Below are 15,351 nucleotides of genomic sequence, written 5' to 3' on the forward strand. Positions count from 1 at the left end.
TTACCTTCCCGCCCCAAGGCTACTTCATCCAAGGACTTGACATGATGAAGAGCCTTTTTATAAAGCACTGACATGATGCAGCCTAGGACGGTATAAACACTGAAGACATTGCCACAGGTATAAAGGTGGATTTTTTGGAAACCTTCAACATAAAATTGACATTCTTTCTTGCAGTTGAGTTAAAAAAGCCCCAGTATAAAGTTAAATCCAAGATGTCTACAAATTCGATCTCAAAACCCATGTAAGCACTAAGAGCGGACTATATACCATGCCTCATACATACCTGGGAAGTATCCAGTTTACCGAAGCTGCCCCAAGAGCCTGAAACATTTAACCCTTAGTATGAACTGCCCCTTCAACAAGTTCATACCAAGCCAACAAACAGACAACAGTTTGGGTTGATCACCAAATGGAAAAGTAATCCGATTATCTCAATGGGACGGGGGCAGATTTAGCCTCTCCTCGCCCTTTACCTGAGACTCTTTACCCTTCCCTCTGGTATAACCATATAACCCTATCTGTACAAAGGGACAGAGTGCATGCCGACTAAAGAACACTCATTTTCCAGCTGAATCATCAGGCTTTACAAGTGCAGGGCAAGTGTGATGCAATAGGTGCTACAGATGCTGCCTCCACTTAACACATTGGGATACATTGCATAACACCGGCCTATTACGCAATTTTATTTGACGTCCAAGAATTAATGCCTACAGAAATAAAACTAATTTAAAAGAACCTGCTGGTGTGAACCAAAGAGTGAATAAGCGCACCCATGTGACGCACCTAGCCCAGCATGAGTATGAGCTTGCTGCTACAGAAGCAAAGCAGTGGAAGGCTGTAGGGTGAATAATACTGTTCCAAGGAAAGTTGTAGGGTGGACAATAAGGATTTCTGTAGGCTGGATAATATTTTTCCTAGAACAACTGTTGGATGTATCATGTTCTGCCTAACAATACTGTAAGTTGGATAATTCTGTTCCTAGGAATGCTATATGTTGGATAAAATGTTCATAGGAAGGTTGTAGGTTTGATAACATCTTTCCTTGGAATGCTATAGAATGGTCAATACTGTTTCTATGACGGTTGTAGGTTGGATAATACTCTTTCTAGAAATGCTATAGGATGGATAATACTGTTCCTTGGAATGCTATAGGATGTATAATACTGTTCCTTGGAATGCTATAGGATGGACAATACTGTTCCTTGGAATGCTATAGGATGGATAATACTGTTCCTAGGAAGGCTGTAGGTAGGATAATACTGTTCCTATGAAGGCTGTAGGTTGGATAATAAAGTTCCTAGGAATGCTATAGGTTGGATAATACTGTTCTTAGGAAGGCTGTAGGTTGGATAATACTGTTCTTAGGAAGGCTGTAGGTTGGATAATACTGTTCTTAGGAAGGCTGTAGGTTGGATAATACTGTTCTTAGGAAGGCTGTAGGTTGGATAATACTGTTCTTAGGAAGGCTGTAGGTTGGATAATACTGTTGTTAGGAAGGCTGTAGGTTGGATAATACTGTTCTTAGGAAGGCTGTAGGTTGGATAATACTGTTCTTAGGAAGGCTGTTGGTTGGATAATAAAGTTCCCAGGAAGGCTGTAGGTTGGATAATAAAGTTCCTAGGAATGCTATAGGTTGGATAATAAAGTTCCCAGGAAGGCTGTAGGTTGGATAATAAAGTTCCTAGGAATGCTATAGGTTGGATAATAAAGTTCCTAGGAATGCTATAGGTTGGATAATGTTTCTAGGATGGTTGTAGGATGTATAACGTTGTTCCTAGGATAGCTGCATACTATATAATGATATTTCCAGGAATGCTGCTGGTTAAGTTCCTAGGAATGCTTTAGGTTGATTGATACTGCTCCTAAGAATGCTGTGGGTTGGGAGATACTGTTTCTAAGAAGCCTGCCTATTGGGTAATGTTAATAGGAATGCTGTAGGCTGTATGAAACTCATTTTCACAGGATTAGGTCCTGTTTAAGTTTGTCCAAGAATAGGTACCACTGGCGTGTTTTCAAGAAAGGCCCATTGTGGCTACAAGCCTTTATGTGTATGTAGTACCTAAGTGTAACTGAATTTCTGAGGGACAGGTACCAGCATTTCATTCTGTATAATTCAGTAGAAAGATGTACTGATACATGTTTCAGATAAAACAAAGTTTCCTACGATTTTGACTAGTGTGTGGGCTCTGAACGTGAACGTGTATGGCCATCCTCATTGGAGGATATAGGGCTCATTTACTAATGTAGGTGCTACCCCACTGCAACCAATAAACAATTACCGTATATACTCGAGTATAAGCCGAGGTACCTAATTTAACCTAAGAAAACTAGAAAAACCTATTGACTCGAGTATAAGTCTAGGGCGGGAAATGCAGCAGCTACTGCTAAGTTTCAATAATCAAAATAAATACCAATAAAATGACATTAATTGAGGCATCAGTGGGGTATATGTTTTTCAATATTTATTTCAAAGAAAAACAGTAAACTAGCTCTGTAAGTGGAGAAGAGGGTCAACAAAAACAATATGAGTACTACCCCACGCTCATTGCACATTGGCAAACTGGCAGCAGACCCGGTCCCGGAGGGATGTAAGGGGAATAAGTATTGCTAGTGGGAGCCTAGGCCAGGGCACTGGAGGGTCTGGTTGCAGGTGGCCTAATTTGCACACAAAGGACAGAGGGTGCTAGTCTGGAGGGACCCATGGCACCCGAATCGAGTATAAGCCGAGGGTGACCTTTTCAGCACATTTTGGGTGCTGAAAAACTAGGCTTATACTCGAGTATATACAGTAGTTCTAATCAGGTGAAAGTGAAAACTAAATGACAGATAGCTGGCTATGGCTAACTGTCACCTAATGGGCCTGTGTGTACAAGTGCAGGTTTGTGCCCTACATGCGTTTGCCATCTGGTCCTCGTTGGGCCATAGGGGGATTCAGGCAGCCTCTCCTTTTTCTTCTGTGTGTCGGTTTATTCATTTGTATGCAGTTGTATCCAGTTGAGTCAGCAGCTGCCGCCAGGTTCTACATCTCCCTGACATAACTGAGCGAGAAAGCGCAGGGAAACAAGCAATAACCTGTCCCGATCTTTTGTAGACAGCTTGCCGTGACAGCCATACAGCACTCACTACTCTACATACGGGCTCTTGCAGGGCCAGTCTTCCATTCAATTACTCGGCAATCCGGCAATCTGTTAAAAGACTTGGGGAGCAACACAAGCACCATAAAAGTTCATGGAGGTGCCAAATAAGGGCTGTGATTGGCTATTAGGTGCCTCTATGCACTCTATCAGCTTACAGGGGCTTTATTTGGTAGGAAATCTTGTTTTTATTCAACCAAAACTTGCCCCCAAGTCAGGAATTCAAAAATAACTCCCTGGTTTGGGGGCACTGAGAGCAACACCCAAGGGGTTGGGGAGCAACATGTTGCCCCTGAGCCACTGGTTGGGGATCACTGCTATAAACAAAGTGGGCACTTGTAACCCAATGGGATACTTGATGTCCCTTGACGTCCCGTATTTATTTTCATGGCTCCAAAAACGTTGCACTGTCCCAAGCACTGTGTTGGAAGCAACCAGTTGGTGGCACAAGCTCTATGTTCTTAGTACGTAGGCACAGTCACTGATCTAGGTTCTGCTGGGGGGATACAAGACATATACCTGTGGCATCCAGTACATGGGTTGACTAGGTACCATCTCTGCACTACAACAGATGGAGGGCTTATAAGGAGCCACGTGCAATATTGCAAGGACAGTGAATGATGGGAACAGCAAGAAGTGAAAAGGGGCTGCATCTCCTCTTTCTCAGTTGCTGCCTGACGGTGCAATCTCTCCAAAATGCAAGAGGGAAAAAATGTGCTTGATGCAATTCTGGCGCAGTTACATGTGCACTTTGTTGCAAATTGGGCACAAATATATTCCAAAGTTGCCCATACATGTACTGATAAAATCGCATGAAACTAGATTTCCGGGCCATGTGTGGCTCTGAATTATCACCCCGATAATTTTTGTACCATGGCGAGTGGGCTACTGATCTTTATCTTCAAGTCGTTCATCCACTGGGTTGCCGCTGACTGGTGTTTTACAACTGAACCATCAAAATGATACTTGGGGGGGGGGGGAAAGCCAGTATTTTTCCCCCGAAAGGGGACTGTAACTTGCCACTGTAACTCCCTTAGTCCTTCCATTTGCCTTTGTAACTGGTTAACTGTCACACTCATGCATAATGTCAACCCAACAAACCCAAGGACAAGACTGGCACAGGGCTACCCCCCCCACCCACCCATATTCCTTAGCAATAATGAGGCAAACAGTGCCAAACAGCATGCTGTAGCATTTTGGTGCCCTGGAGAGCCCCATGGGGGGGTGGCACTGGTGCAGTTGCACCCCTAGGCCCCATGGTAGTTCCCCAATTAAAACTCATTACATAAGTTTGTTAGTAACATATATGTTCACAATAAAGGCCTATAAAGTCAACTATATGAGTGGATCAAGCTTCCCTTCAATACGTTCTCCCCCAAACACTTCTGCGTTTTTAGGTGCCTATAGCCAGGCATTTTTTAAAGTTATATTGGTTTTTAGGAAGCTGTCCGTAGATGAGCTCTGCCAGTGTGTCATTGTCAGCGGCCTGAATTAAAATAGCCATACAGGCAGGATTCTCAGAAGCCTACTCTGTGCCGCTAAGGATTCAGGCAGGATTCTCAGAACCCTACTCTGTGCCGCTAAGGATTCAGGCAGGATTCTCAGAACCCTACTCTGTGCCGCTAAGGATTCAGGCAGGATTCTCAGAACCCTACTCTGTGCCGCTAAGGATTCAGGCAGGATTCTCAGAACCCTACTCTGTGCCGCTAAGGATTCAGGCAGGATTCTCAGAACCCTACTCTGTGCCGCTAAGGATTCAGGCAGGATTCTCAGAACCCTACTCTGTGCCGCTAAGGATTCAGGCAGGATCTCAGAACCTACTCTGTGCGCTAAGGATTCAGCAGATTCTCAGAACCCTACTCTGTGCCGCTAAGGATTCAGGCAGGATTCTCAGAACCCTACTCTGTGCCGCTAAGGATTCAGGCAGGATTCTCAGAACCCTACTCTGTGCCGCTAAGGATTCAGGCAGGATTCTCAGAACCCTACTCTGTGCCGCTAAGGATTCAGGCAGGATTCTCAGAACCCTACTCTGTGCCGCTAAGGATTCAGGCAGGATTCTCAGAACCCTACTCTGTGCCGCTAAGGATTCAGGCAGGATTCTCAGAACCCTACTCTGTGCCGCTAAGGATTCAGGCAGGATTCTCAGAACCGTACTCTGTGCCGCTAAGGATTCAGGCAGGATTCTCAGAACCCTACTCTGTGCCGCTAAGGATTCAGGCAGGATTCTCAGAACCCTACTCTGTGCCGCTAAGGATTCAGGCAGGATTCTCAGAACCCTACTCTGTGCCGCTAAGGATTCAGGCAGGATTCTCAGAACCCTACTCTGTGCCGCTAAGGATTCAGGCAGGATTCTCAGAACCCTACTCTGTGCCGCTAAGGATTCAGGCAGGATTCTCAGAACCCTACTCTGTGCCGCTAAGGATTCAGGCAGGATTCTCAGAACCCTACTCTGTGCCGCTAAGGATTCAGGCAGGATTCTCAGAACCCTACTCTGTGCTGCTAAGGATTCAGGCAGGATTCTCAGAACCCTACTCTGTGCCGCTAAGGATTCAGGCAGGATTCTCAGAACCCTACTCTGTGCTGCTAAGGATTCAGGCAGGATTCTCAGAACCCTACTCTGTGCTGAGAGGATTAAATGGCTTTCTTCTATCTCCGAGCACATAGACAATAATACGCCAGGGCTCCAGCCGTGTGGAGTCGTGCCTGCAAGCTGACATGGCCTGTTGCTCTTTCTATGTTATATCAATTAGAATATATAAAGCAACTCTAGCTGGCCAACACGACTGCAGCCACAGGGGATGTATCAGTGTTTCTAAGCTCGGAGAGGAGAGGTACAAAGCTCATAACCAGGAGTGCAGGCATACAGTGGGCACTGAGTTGGTAGGATTAGTTGGCACAACTATACTGCCATCTCTGATTAAGCATGGTGAGAAGTTGGGGCAGCTCACTCAAGCAAAAAAGGCTATGGATAAAACTGAAAAAGAATGTTTTCTCTGGGCTGCTCACTGTACTCTAGTGTAAGGGTTACACCGGCCTCCATTATGCTGGGCAAAGCAATGCTCGTATTGGCTGAGGTACAAATGTAAACAGTAAAGCAGCAAATCAGAGCACAGCACCACCTCCCGCCCCTGTATAATGGATGGAAGTGACGCTCCATCAGACACAAACAGGGAAGCTATCACTGGGCAATGGGGTACAGACTACAAGGCTTCTAAACCCGGAACATTCCTTCTCTGGATGTTTGTAGTTACAACACTAATGGATTTTTTTACTGGGAAATCAAATAGGTCCTGGACAATTATTTAAGGCTTGCTACTGCTGAGGCAAGCAATGCCGTAGCCCCCCATTTGAAACAACACAATGTATTTAAGACTATTAGAACAGGCCAACCCTCTATGGTTACCAAATGTTTTCAGCTTAAGCCGCACTTTAAAGTCCAGTCTTTTTCCATTGAAGGTCTGGCCTTTGATAACCTCCATTCTTAGCTCATGAAATAAGTACAGATATCAGAAAATATTGGTTTGTCAGTTATTCAGTCATAGTTCCAATAGGACAGTAAATATATTTCCACCCCAAATCTCACCCAATTTAGCTTTAAGCTGGGCTTAAAGGTGTATCTAAGAGAGCAAATGGCCCTTCTCTTTAATTCTCACCCTAAGCCCCACCTGCCCCTACTCAAGGCAACCCCAGGGGAGTCAGTCCCACAGTTTGTACCCACTATTGCATGGTATCTGGACAGGTAAAATACAAAGGGCCATACATGGAATGGCCACCCTGCTATGGCCCTCTTATTCTGCCCAACACCCTAAGCTCCTGGAACAGTACAAGAAGCTGTGACTCCTCTTTACTTCCTTATCCAATGTACCATAGGCAACACATTGCACAGGCGGATAATATTTTCAAACCTGCCTGACCGACAAACTAACTGGTCTACTGACTGGTACCTAAATAACAGATGGGATAGTTGGCTTAGAAAAGGCAAGCAATACAGCAGCTCCCACTCAGCTGTACATATGCAGCATAGCAAGGAATATTCTATGAACATAATAATATATACTGTCTATTTTAAAGAGATTAACTGTATCACACATGACTATCGGTACAAATAAAAGTGGATTATAGGCACATGCTGTTTCCCTTACCGTGGCCTTTCCCAAAGCTGAATTTCTAGGCACATCTTGCCCTTCTTCTGTACCTTGCTCCTCACTGCTGCGAGTGACGCGGATCCTGAAATGTGGCTGCCGAACATTTGACTCCTGGCGTATTTTGAAGGTGCACCCCTGCCCCTGTGAGGGTCTCTCCCTGGAATCGTTGGGCAGAATCTCAGCGTAGTCTTTCTTGCACTTGCCGGATTCAGAGCTTAATCCATTTTCCACTGGGCTGGTGCTTTCAGGCCGCGGCTGGAGCGGGTATGAAGTACTTCTTTCCAGCCTAATACGAGGATATCGGACCAACCTGTCGCCTTTCGTGCCGGTGAAGCCAAAGTTATACTCTCCCCCCATATTGGAGTTCCCGGTTTGAGACTGCTGCAGTTGGAACACGAAGCATCTTTTCCCAGGGCTCCCTGAGGTGTCAGGAAGATGCTGTAGAGACCAGCGCCTGGGTTCAGTATTAGACCCGTTCTGATTTTCCTGACACGGAGACAGCAGCCTAACCTGCCGTATATCAGGGCTTAAAGGCTGGCGCTTTATTCTTATCCCACTTGTGTTCTGGCCGCTTGTGGTTATGCTCACCTCTTCTTGCATATCGGCGGCACAGTTAATATGGCCGTTCTGTTCCACAATGGGGCGCACTGTAAGCCGAGGTAAGAATGGGGCAGCGCCATTTATAGGCTGCCTTGTCGTATCCCGTCTCTGAGGAGGAGAATTTCCAGGGGTATCTAGGGGGCTGCTGGCAGAAGAGGAATTTTTCCTGACGGCTGAAATGTAATGTTCATTAAAGTCCCCAAAATCACATGCCAGTGCCTCGTCTGGATATTCCGGCGCCTCGAACTCATCGACGTGCCCGTTTGCCGAGTTGCGCTGCAGCGAGATCTGCACGGAGGAGCTTCTCGTCGGGCGTATGTCAATGTTGTTGAGAAGTTGGGGGATAAACATGGACGTGCTCCTTTTTAGTGCCCCCTCTTCGGGGAGCTCGCTCTCTCCACACTCCGATCCGTGCCGGGAGAAAGGGTGAGAGCCGTTCCTCCTCGGCAGCGTGTGGAATGCCATGAAGAAGTCGTCCTCCTTCTCCTGCTCCAGGACATCCGACTCGGGAGCCGTGTTGCTTCGCCCGGAGCCAAAATGAAACCGTAGCCGGTGGGCCATGGTTTTGAACAACGTACAGAGAATTTAAAAAAAAAAAAAAGACAAGGGAAAAAGAGAGAGAGAACAACAGGGCAGTCGTTGCCAGAAGTTAAAAACCAAAAAGTCGGACTCCGAGGAAAAGTGTCCCATCTGCCAAAGTGTTGGGAGTGCGGTGCTGATAGCAACAGATAGCAGAAATAGCCCGAGTGACAAGCAGCATTCCATGCATGATTGGATAAGAGCAATCAGTGCTCCTACATACTGTCACATAGGGTAGGGTGGCTGCAGTCACATGATGTCGTCCCCCCTCTCCGGTGGAAGCAAAGTTCCTTCTTCTTTTTTTTTTTTTATTTATTTTTTTCCCCTTGTGTGTGTCCCACAGCGAGAGCCTGAAACAGCATCTTCCCAGCTGCTCCTTTTCCATCAGAGAGGAGCAGCCCCAGTGGGAGAGCTCTCACAGTTAGACTGGGGCAGCTCACACATTCGCAGCCGCCGCCACTGCCGCTGCTGTAAATTTAAACCGCATCAGATTCGCTGGGCACTTTGCTCTTGGCAAGTCAAAAAGGAAAGGCGGGTTGGGGGGGGGGGGAGATTAAAAAGAAAAAAGCAGAGCGGGGACGTGCTCCGTTGTTATAATAATCTTTGTACATGGGCTGCTGGATAGCTTAGCGAGCCGTGTCCTCTGTGTGATGGACTGTTTGGTTTTGCCTAAAATAAACTGTAATGGAATGGGAGCAATAAAACAGACCCCCCCCCCCCCCCCCCCCCCCCCAACATAGACAAAAGCAAAAAAATGTGCTTCTGTTTTTCCTCTCCGACAAAGGCTGCTGTCCTGCGTTCGCTCCACTTGGGTCCCGACTCCGCTTCACTTACTCATTGCGCCAGGGAATGCCAACCTGCTATACACAGGCAGGGCCCAGGGTTGGGGAACATTGCTGCAGTTCATGTGTCTATAAAACTGAAATGTCACACTTGGTACCCTCCAACTGTGCTAAACTGCAATCTGTAGTACCCACATGTGGGACAGTGGCACTGGCAGCACTGCAGCAGCTATAATAGTACCCCTTAGTGACTTCTAATATCCTTATCATTTACAGTAGGGGGTACATTATCCCTTATAATACATGAGTGATACTCAGAGTTCCCTGTATAACTGAGCCTGCAGCCTTGTGCCTTTATATGGGCTAATATCCTTATCATTTACAGTAGGGGGTACATTATCCCTTATAATACATGTGTGATACTCAGAGTTCCCTGTATAACTCAGCCTGCAGCCTTGTGCCTTTATATGAGCACAGAACCCCTCAGTGACTGCTAATATCCTTATCATTTACAGTAGGGGGTACATTATCCCTTATAATACATGAGTGATACTCAGAGTTCCCTGTATAACTCAGCCTGCAGCCTTGTGCCTTTATATGGGCACAGAACCCCTCAGTGACTGCTAATATCCTTATCATTTACAGTAGGGGGTACATTAGCCACTATATATTGTATGTTATTCTCTGTTTTTGAGTATTACATATTGTTGTATGGAGCAGATTTCAGATTGGGAACTGTATCTATTTGTGCAAGTGTTGAATGAATTGACTGTACGGGTAAGGATGATAAATAGGCAGTAGCCAAAATAAAAGGTGGTTTTTGTTCCGCATTGAACACGGAGGAGTCCGGCTCGGTGGCAGCTCACGCAGAACTATTTAACACCAGGCCGAGCTATTTTGGGACATGGGGGCGGGGGTGAGGGGAGAGTGATAAACAATAAGAAGCTCAAATAGAATTTTTCCTCTTTCTCCCCCCCCACCCCCCTGTTTATTAGAGCACTAAACTTTGTGCAATAGGAACTACAGCAGGTGCAGGGATCTCATGAGCCATTTTATTTTAATAACCCCCTAATCCAGGCGCTCGGCCTACTGCCCCCCCCCCCCCCACACTTTCCTACCTACAATACTGCTCCGCGCAGCCCCACTTTGCCAGGGACCCCATCACACTGCCCCTACATATACATTATATAGTCACATAGTTTGTACCACCTCCCATGTACAGTATCACCTCTATGGCTTCTGCAAGTTGGTATATTCCCGCCATGACCCATACACTAAGTGGCCAACATGTGTCTGTCCAATCAACTCTTCCCAAAGTCAATACTCTAAAGGGGAACTATGGCTTTTTGCCAAATGAAAGAAGACATTCAAAGCAACTTTCTTTTCCTTTATCCCTTCTTTTCACTGGTTATGACTCTTTAAAGAAGAAGGAAAGTTATGATCGCTAGGGGGGGTGCCAAATGATAGGTACCCCAGCGATTACCCATGACCCTGGGCCAGTGTTTGGGCTCCTGTTTGCTGAAATCTGCACTGGCACAGGGTACATTTATAGGGGCACCATGCTGGATCTTCTCTATGGCCCAGGTGGAAAGATGGAAGAACCCAGTAACATGGTGCTCCTACAGAAGTACCCTTGGGCCGGGGCAGTTTCCAGAGAACAGAAGCACTGGCCCAGGGTTTCGGGTAAGCGATTATATTCACTGGGGGTGCCTAGCAATTAGACTTTTCCTTTAGAGGAGAAGGAAAGGTAAAAACTAAGTAAGCTTTATCAGAAAGGTCTATGTAAGTACAGCCATAAGCACTCACAGAAATGCTGCTCTGAGTCCTCTATCAAAAGAAACACAGGATTTCTTGTCTCCATTTTTTTAAACATGTTGTTCGTGTGTCTGGCTTCCTCTCTCAGAAATGTCCTTAATTCCCGTGGCCAGAGTCTGTGCAGCTCTCTCCCCTCTCATAAGAATGCTAAGAACTCCCTCCCCCACCCATGAATGTGTGATTTCAGCTCTATTGGCTTGAGGTGGAGCAGGAAGTTATTTAAAATGGCAGCTGCTGTCTAAAGCAAATGGAGAAAGCTTCTAGGGCTGTTTACTCAGGTATGGCAATGCTTTCTGCTGAATAAATATAGCTTTCTAGGTGGCACTAATGTGGCAAATCTATCGGCAGTAAAATGCCAAAATTACTTTCCTTCTCCTTTATACAATGCAGAAGTCAGTTCACCTCTAGGTCTGTTAATCAGTTGGCTTCTGCTACATTGTTTCAGTCAGAACCAGTAGTGCAAAGGATATGATCAGACAAAGCACTGCCTTTAACAGCAATTACATTTATAAACAACTTTAAAACTAGGGTTGCACCGAACCCACTTTTTTGGGATCAGCCGAACCCCCAAACCCACTCTGAAAGATTTGGTCCGAATCCCGAACTGAATCCTAATTAGTTTGGCCGGGACCACGGATTCGGCCGAAGCCAAATCTTTCTAAAAAAAAAAGCCTGGATTCGGTCCGAATCCGGGATTCAGTGAATCCCTATTTAAAACCACTAAAAATGTGTAATTCACGCATATAGGAACGTGGCTTATCCCGATACAAAGTAGTCACCCCGAGCTTCGCCAGCACAGATGGAGGCAGTAGTTCACAGACACGTACGTATAATAATGACATTTTTTTTGTAATTCAACAATGGAAAACCGACTGCGGCTTTTCCAACAGGAACCCAGTGTCGGTGGCTCATATCCAGTTCTGGAAGCAGCGGCGCAAGCACAATATTCCAGCCAATAGCTGAGATACAGAGGAACTGTATGGAAGTACATTATAGGGAGCACAGTAGCTACGCTTATCCCAGCACAATTACGGCACCCCGCGCCTCTCCCCAAAGGTTCCCCTTTAAACCAGACGCACATTAATTCCACTCTGAGCGGCTGGAGAGTTTATATGAGCGGTTTCCAAACTGTGGGGCTGGAATTGGAACAGGATGACTGTTAGACATGAATATTTGCACATATGTGAGCAGATCTGGACCGACTAACAGAAGCCTGGGCACAAAACGTCTGAAGAGCTTTACTTTACATGGCTGCACAGAAAGGAGCGCAGCCTGCAGCATATACTCATTAGAGGCTAATTACCCCTGCCAGATATGTGTTGGGCAACTCTAGCTCCAACTCCACCCTGCTGCCAAAATATAATACATTGTAGTTCAGCAAGAACTAGAGAAACATGAGTGAACAGGTGCAAATGCTCTATAGGGCAATTTTATCATCATTGTCCCTTTAAGAGCTCAATTATTTCAGATATATATTTTTCTTTTCCGCACTGCAGGGACGGTACCCAAATGTGTGAGACAGAGCGGCCAGAGCAGCCATGGAAGCTGGTGCCCAAGCCGGTGCCAAGCTTCAGAACAATCCCCCATTGTTGGAAGGGATGTGTGAGCCAACAGAAATGCTGGGGTATTAACTGCACAGTAACAGGCCTGAGAGCAGGCTGGCAGGGACACAGGTGTGGGACATATTTCAGCACATTATCCCAGCATGGGATACAGCAGCAGGGAACTCCAACCTGTGGCCTACAGCTGTTCCCACAATCCCCCCCCAAACTGCCAGGGCTTCTGGGAATTGTAGTTCAATGATAGCCAGACTGCTTTCAGCATAGGTAAAAGATTCCCACACTGTCAAAGTATGAGTATATTTATTATATTCGTACTGGCAGATACATTAGATAGGTACAAGAAGGGGTTGGGTGGCTTTTTAGCAAGTGAGGGAATACAGGGTTATGGGAGATAGCTCTCAGTACAAGTTGCCCCAGGGATTGGTCCGATTGCCATCTTGGAGTCAGGAAGGAATTTTTTCCCCTCTGCGGCAAATTAGAGAGGCTTCAGATGGGGTTTTTTGCCTTCCTCTGGATCAACTAGCAGTTAGGCAGGTTATATATAGGCATTATGGTTGAACTTGATGGACGTATGTCTTTTTTCAACCCAACTTACTGTGTTACTATGTATTAATATGAAATACCCAAAATGCCACCATTATACATTGATATTTAGCTGCCCTGTATTGGTTAGTATTCATTTCCCCTAGGAGTACAAGTTATGATGTGGTGTTAATGTATGTACAGAGCTCTCCCTTGTATGTGTAATTCATTTTATAAAGAAGTGGGAGCTGCCATGTTGTTTAGTATATTGTAGAGAGTGCCATTCGAAAAACAATTTGCAACTGGTCTTTATTTTTTAGTTTTATATTCAGCAACTCTCCACTTTGGAATTTTAGTAGTTATATGGTTGCTAGGGTCCAAATTACCCCAGCAACCAGGCAGTGGTTTGAATAAGAAACTTGAATATAAATAGGAGAGGGGCTGAACAGAAAGATAAATAATAAAAAGTAACAATAACAATAAAACTGTAGCCTCACGGAGCAATAGTTTTTTGGCTGCCGGGGTCAGTCACCCCCATTCAAAGCTGGAAAGAGTCAAAAGAGGAAAGCATATAATTAAAAAATGATTAAAAAAAATATTAAAAAAAGACCAATTAAAAAGTTGCTAAGAACTGGCCATTCTATAACACACTAAAAGTTAACTCCACTCCATTAAGAGGTGGGCCCTGCCAACTAAGCAGAATGGGGCCCTCGCTAAAAAAAAAAAAAAGACAACACAAATCTGTCACATTTGACCACACACCCAATCAGCAAAGGCCCTGACCTTCTCTGGCCATACACCCAATCAGCAAAGGCCCTGACCTACTCTGGCCACACACACCCATTTTTCCAACATGCTAACTAAAAATAATGGAAAAAAAGACCAACTGCAATGTCACTAAAGGCTCAAAACAAAGTGAATACTTAAATGTGGGGTAGAAAATTGAATCCATGGAAAAGAAGCGAGGCAGAGGGTACTTTTATCTGACAGTATCTGGGCCAAGGGCCACACTCACCAATCGGTTCTCATCAAATACTTCAAACAGCAGCCTGTGATTGGTCGGGTGAACCTGTTAAAGAGAAGAACACAGAGAGGGATTGTTAGGAATGTCCCATCCGGCCCTCGCTCCCCGCTGGTATAACCCGGGCGGCTCACTGATGGACATTATGGGATGGGGCCCCGCACTCGGCATTCCCGCTGACTGCATGCTGCAACTATCTGCAACATATGGCTGCGCTGTCGTTCACAGGGGTTTGATGGATGCTTTCTGATAGGGTGAATGTGTTGTGGAACAGGAATGGACAACAGTCCCTGTTTGATGTGGTGACACAGTGGTGCCTGCTTGTCTCCCTGCCACTTTCTCACACTTTCAAGGACATCCTAACTGCGGCCCTCCAGCTGTTGCTAAAGTGCAACTCCCAGCATTCCCTGACAGCAACATGTGTACTGTAGACTTAGTGTAGTCCCACTAAGCTGCCACACAATGCAGTTACTCCAATGGCCCCGTGGCCATACCACTCCCCACAACCACACTTTTTATGCAACCAAAACTTGCTTTCAAATAGGCACCTGCTTTGGGAGCAACATCAAAGGGGGTGGTGGGCAATATGTTGCCCCAGAGCCACTGGTTTGGGATCACTGACTCATCAGTAGCTTTTACTGGCCCGTGTATGGCTAACTCAGTGATCCCCAACCAGTGGCTCGGGGGCAACATATTGCCCACCACCCCTTTGATGTTACATAGTTACATAGGGTTGAAAAAAGACCAGTGTCCATCAAGTTCAACCCATCCAAGTAAACCCAGCACCCACAACCCACACCTACCAATCTATACACTCAGATACATAAACTATAAATACAACCACTAGTACTAACTGTAGATATTAGTATCACAATAGCCTTGGATATTCCGATTGATCAAGAACTCATCCAGGCCCCTCTTAAAGGCATTAACAGAATCTGCCATTACCCCATCACTAGGAAGGGCATTCCACAGCCTCACTGCCTTACCGTGAGGAACCCCCTACCCAACATCCCCCGGCAGGGCATTCCCCAACCCCCTCACTGCCGTCACCGTGAGGAACCCCCTACGCTGCTTCAAATGGAAGCTCCGTTCCTCTAATCTAAAGGGGTGACCTCTGGTGCGCTGATTGTTTTTATGGGAAAAAAGAACATCCCCCAACTGCCTATAATCCCCTCTAATGTACTTGTA

General features: G+C 45.9%; 1 protein-coding gene across 37 annotated transcripts in view; it reads right to left on the reverse strand.

Annotated features, from left to right (window-relative positions):
* Positions 1-15,351, reverse strand: part of nedd4l (NEDD4 like E3 ubiquitin protein ligase) — a 196,109-nt gene that overhangs the window by 71,766 nt on the left and 108,992 nt on the right. For 25 of the 37 annotated variants that reach the window (XM_012959597.3, XM_031897914.1, XM_031897913.1 and 22 more), the window contains exon 1: positions 7,277-9,048. In XM_012959597.3, the coding sequence (XP_012815051.1) occupies positions 7,277-8,440 (1,164 nt within the window). In that variant the 5' untranslated portion in view covers positions 8,441-9,048. 37 annotated transcript variants of the gene reach the window in all.

Source organism: Xenopus tropicalis, chromosome 1, assembly GCF_000004195.4.
Source record: "Xenopus tropicalis strain Nigerian chromosome 1, UCB_Xtro_10.0, whole genome shotgun sequence".
In the NCBI taxonomy this organism is placed as follows: domain Eukaryota; kingdom Metazoa; phylum Chordata; class Amphibia; order Anura; family Pipidae; genus Xenopus; species Xenopus tropicalis.